Source organism: Microtus ochrogaster, unplaced genomic scaffold, assembly GCF_000317375.1.
Source record: "Microtus ochrogaster isolate Prairie Vole_2 unplaced genomic scaffold, MicOch1.0 UNK99, whole genome shotgun sequence".
NCBI lineage: Eukaryota > Metazoa > Chordata > Mammalia > Rodentia > Cricetidae > Microtus > Microtus ochrogaster.
The window spans coordinates 249,695-253,938 of record NW_004949197.1 but is presented as its reverse complement, the minus strand read 5'-3'; the positions used below and the strand labels follow the sequence as shown (position 1 = coordinate 253,938).

General features: G+C 49.9%; 1 protein-coding gene across 1 annotated transcript in view; it reads right to left on the bottom strand.

Moving 5' to 3' along the window:
• Nucleotides 1-4,244, bottom strand: part of Dgka (diacylglycerol kinase alpha) — a 29,117-nt gene that overhangs the window by 12,913 nt on the left and 11,960 nt on the right. The window contains exons 2-8 of the mRNA XM_026778045.1: nucleotides 3,889-4,043; nucleotides 2,851-2,992; nucleotides 2,446-2,519; nucleotides 2,029-2,161; nucleotides 1,726-1,803; nucleotides 771-820; nucleotides 237-311 (exon numbers count right to left, since the gene is read on the bottom strand). Of these exons, the coding sequence (XP_026633846.1) occupies nucleotides 237-311; nucleotides 771-820; nucleotides 1,726-1,803; nucleotides 2,029-2,161; nucleotides 2,446-2,519; nucleotides 2,851-2,914 (474 nt within the window). The 5' untranslated portion in view covers nucleotides 2,915-2,992; nucleotides 3,889-4,043. The remainder of the gene's footprint in view (nucleotides 1-236; nucleotides 312-770; nucleotides 821-1,725; nucleotides 1,804-2,028; nucleotides 2,162-2,445; nucleotides 2,520-2,850; nucleotides 2,993-3,888; nucleotides 4,044-4,244) is intronic.

The window sequence follows — 4,244 nt, the reverse complement described above, 5'->3', positions numbered from 1 at the left end:
TCTCTCAGGACACCCAGAGAGTGTCCCCAGACACCTCCCCGCTGTCTCTCAGGACACCCAGAGGAAGCCCTTGCTGAGAGTGGCCCCAGACACCTCCCCGCTCTCTCAGGTGTCTCTCAGGACATGCAGCACAGTCATCCTATCAGAGGGACCCAAGTGCCCATTAGAGATGGGATAAGGCAGATGCAGGACCGTGGGGAAAAGGGCACAAAAAGGCAAGGGACAAACTGTCTTACCGGCCTCAGCTCGGACACATCCCAGTCTAGATATTCGGCCACTCGAATCATCTGGTGGATAATTCTTTCTACTTCCTGGGGCAAAGAGGGTAAAAGCCAGAGCTAGTCACCTCCTGTCACCACTACTCAAGTCTAGAAACCAGGGCTCCTGGATGCCCCTTCCAGATGCACCCCTTGTTCTCAGGTACCCTCCGACAAGTCAGTAAACATGTGGCTGGCTTCCCATCTCCAGCCTTCTCTTTCAGAGTTCAAGCTCTCAAGAACCTCTTCATATTTGGTCCTAGTGGACTAAGAGTCCTCTAGACACCATTGTCTTCTCTTTTTTGGGGGGTTTGTTGTTGTTGTTGGTGGCGGTGAGAGGGTAGTGTTGGAGATGAATTTAAGGCCATGTGCATGCTAGGCAAGCACCACACCACTGAGCTGCACCCCCCCCCACCTTTGCTCTGCTTCTGGAGACCCTGAGAAAGTCCAGGCGGGAGAGCACAGGCAGATGGACAGAGTCCCTGGCTCAGCACACGGGTTCTCACAACTCACCGAGCTGTCCAGGATCCCGTTTCTATCCGAGTCGTACAGCTTGAAGGTGACTGTGAAGTTTTGGAGGAACTCAGTCAGTTTGTGAGAAAGATCTAAAGAATTCACTCCAAGGCCAGGCTTGAAAGAGCTTGTAATCCCAGCACTTGTAAGATGTCTATGAGTTCAACCCTGATCTACTTAGTAAGCTCCAGACCAGCTTGGGATACATAGTGAAACCTTGTCTCAAAAACAAAACAAAACAAACAAACAGACAAACAAACCCACGACAAAAACCAAAACAAAACAAAAACCCCAAGTATTCAGAAACCAGAGGAAAATAAAGAGATATGGAAGTCAAGAAGAGGATTGAGGCCGGCAGTGGTGGTGCACACCTTTAACCCCAGTACTCAGGAGGCAAAGACAAGGGGATCTCTGTGAGTTCAAGGCCAGCCTGGTCTATAGTGTAAGTTCCAGGACAGGCTCCAAAGCTACAGAGAAACCCTGCCTTGGGGAAGAAGAAGAAAAAAAAAAAAAGAATAGGTTTGATAGAACAGATGAGCAGGAAGGGCAGCTGGAAGCCCAGATATACACCAGAACTCAGGAAGCTGAGGCAGGAAGATTGAGACCAGGACGACTTACACATTGTAAGACCCTGTCACATACATATAAAACCCTGTCACATACATATAAAACAAAAAGGTAGGGAAAACAGCAATGCATGCCAGCCCTGGTAAATATAATAAAGACAGCACACACTTCTGTGCACCATGAGCATCCAAGGCCACCTACATGGGGATGTCTAAGGCGTGGGACCTGGTGTGACACGTGGTAGCATGTGTAGGCAGTCAAGGAGGATGGAGGAAATAGGCCAGCTCTCTGGCGCAGCCTTGTCAGCCTTTAGAAATTCCGAAGGAATGAGGAAAGGGGGTCTGGGGAATACTTCCCTTCCCCTGCTCAGAACGGCAGGCAGACTCACATTCTAGCTTGTCTTCCGGCCGGCCGCCCTCCAGGAGGGAGAAGTAGCAGGAGACATCACTGAGGCAGATCACATTGCCTATAAAATGAAAACACGGCAGAGCCAAGGTCAGGCCCCTTCTACTTTGGGTCTTTCTCTTGCGCTTACCTCAGCTCTCCCCTTTATCTTTCTTTACACTAGCTCCTAGTGCCTTCTCTCTCGACCTGCCCACAATAAGCGACTGCTTCAGTCCTCATCCCCAAATGCAAACTACTTTGGCTGTTTTTCCAGAGGCCCAGCCCAGCTCCACCTGCTTAAATGTACCTCTTGACTTAGTCATTTCTAAGCTTTGACTAGCGTGAAAGGACCAAAACAGAGACCAGCAGAGGTGATGGGGGACTTCATCCACTTCCAGATAGAGTTTCAGGAAATGCTCAAATCCCACGTAGCCAATGACCTATGATAAGAGTTGAGCATTACACTGGGAAGTCTGCAGGACAGAAAAGCTGAGGACTGAGGAATGGGGAGCCATACAATAGAGGCCCTGCTGCCAGGCACCAGAGGCAGAAGAATGGTTACTTGGGCCATCTCCTGAGTTACTAGGATCTCTCGCCTTGTTCTAAAGCAACGGCTCCAGTAACACTCAACAATGGGGTATTTGGAAGTGGGAAAGCAAGAAGTGGGTCCACGAAAATTCCCCGCAAGTTGGGAATCAAGGAGAGGGCGCCCCATGACACTCACATCGTCTTGGCAAAATCTGTTCATGTCACCATCCTCAAAGAGCTTCAGAACATCACTGACCTTTTTGGTGGAGTCTGCGTAAGAAGAGAGTTAAGACAAGATTAAGAGCATAGCTTGGTTCTCCTGGCCTTCCGCCAGAGTTCCACTTGGCCGTCTACAGGAACAAAGGTTTGAATGAGAGGAGAGACTGCAAGAAGGGAAGAGCTGTTCAGCTTCTCCACAGCAATGTCCTTGCTTTCTCCACTGAGGCCTGGAGCAAGCAGTCAGGCAGGGGAAACGGGGAGAGAGCTGAGGCCTTAGCACGGGCTGTGTGAAAAGGGGATCAGCTCCTGGTGGCTGGGACACTGGGGTGGAGGGTACCGAGAAGGAAGCCTCCAGAACTGAGGGGCGGGGAGAAAGACTCACATTCCATGTATTGCTGCAGCTGAGCAAAGTCTTCTGGGCTGATTAGCCCCTTCTCTTTGGCCATCCTTTTTCTCTTCTTAAGGTATAGCACAAACAGAGCCCGGTAGTACAGCTTATTGCGTTTGTTTTTCAGAGGGTAAACCTGGGGGAAGACGGGAGTGGTCATGGAAAGTGGCTACCTGTCTACATCTTGTGCCGGCTTTCCCTGTGGCTGTCTCTAACTCTCCCCGACAAGGACTGTTCTCCGTCTTCCTTTGTCTGACTCATCTCTGACATTTCTGGGTCCTTCTTCCACTCAGACTTCTCCCATCTGTTTGATTCAAAACACACACACACACACACACACACACACACACACTGCGCGTGGCCTTTTTCAATCCCTTGCCCTCACTTAAGGCTCTGTGGCCTCTGCCCATCTCCTCCCACCCTCCTCAGAGTCTCTCACCTCAGGGCACCTCACATGGCAGGACCCCATCTTGCTCTCCCTCCAGCTAACACTCCCCGACCCCGCCCCGCCCCACAACGACCTCTAGCGCATCTGACACGAGGCTCAGAACTAGCGGGAGGGGGGGGCGACCTAGCTCTGTTCACATCCCATGGGGCTCTCCTAGGGACGGGAGGGAACTTGGCACGTGGGACTGGGGAAGGTTGGACAGGAGACTTCCTGGGTTTCCTGGGGCCGAACGCGGAGCTGCAGGTTCCGCTATGACGCCAGATCCCCCACCCTGCTGGGTTACCAGCTTTTGTGGAACGCCACCTTTTGGTACAGATCCCAGGATACAAGCAGGGATCACATAGTCCTAACTCCTGCTGAAGGACTAAATAGTAGAGGGTGACATTTCTAGACGATTTTATTTTGTTTGTCTGCTAGGGTCTCGGTACTATGTGGCCCTGGCTGTCTTAGAGCTAGCTGTATAACCAAGGCTGCATCCAACTGGTTCAGCAATAGGCCTGCCTGAGTCACTGGTCCTGATAAGCTATTGTATCCAGGGCCCTGAGTCTCCGAGGCAAATGTTTTTACAATCGAGCTACACTCACCTTAATTATTTAATATCAGCAACAACAGTAATTACATATTTTACAGAAGTAAGTCGTTCAGGGCTGTTGAGGAGTCAGATCTAACTGGGTTCCACACTTTGCTGTGACGGGCCTGTGGCTTGAAATAATTACACCTGTAACAGGGAGAACGGCACCTATGGTTCACAGGTGAGAAGTTAAATAAAATAATATATTAAAAATAGCACAAATAATGATAGGCATAAGTGAAGCCTACAAGAAATGGCAACTATCACTGTATTACTACAGCTAAAATTTTAAATGAAAACAATTTTTTTTCCAAGACAGGGTTTCTCTGTAGGTTTGGAGCCTGTCCTAGAAATAACTCTTGTAGACCA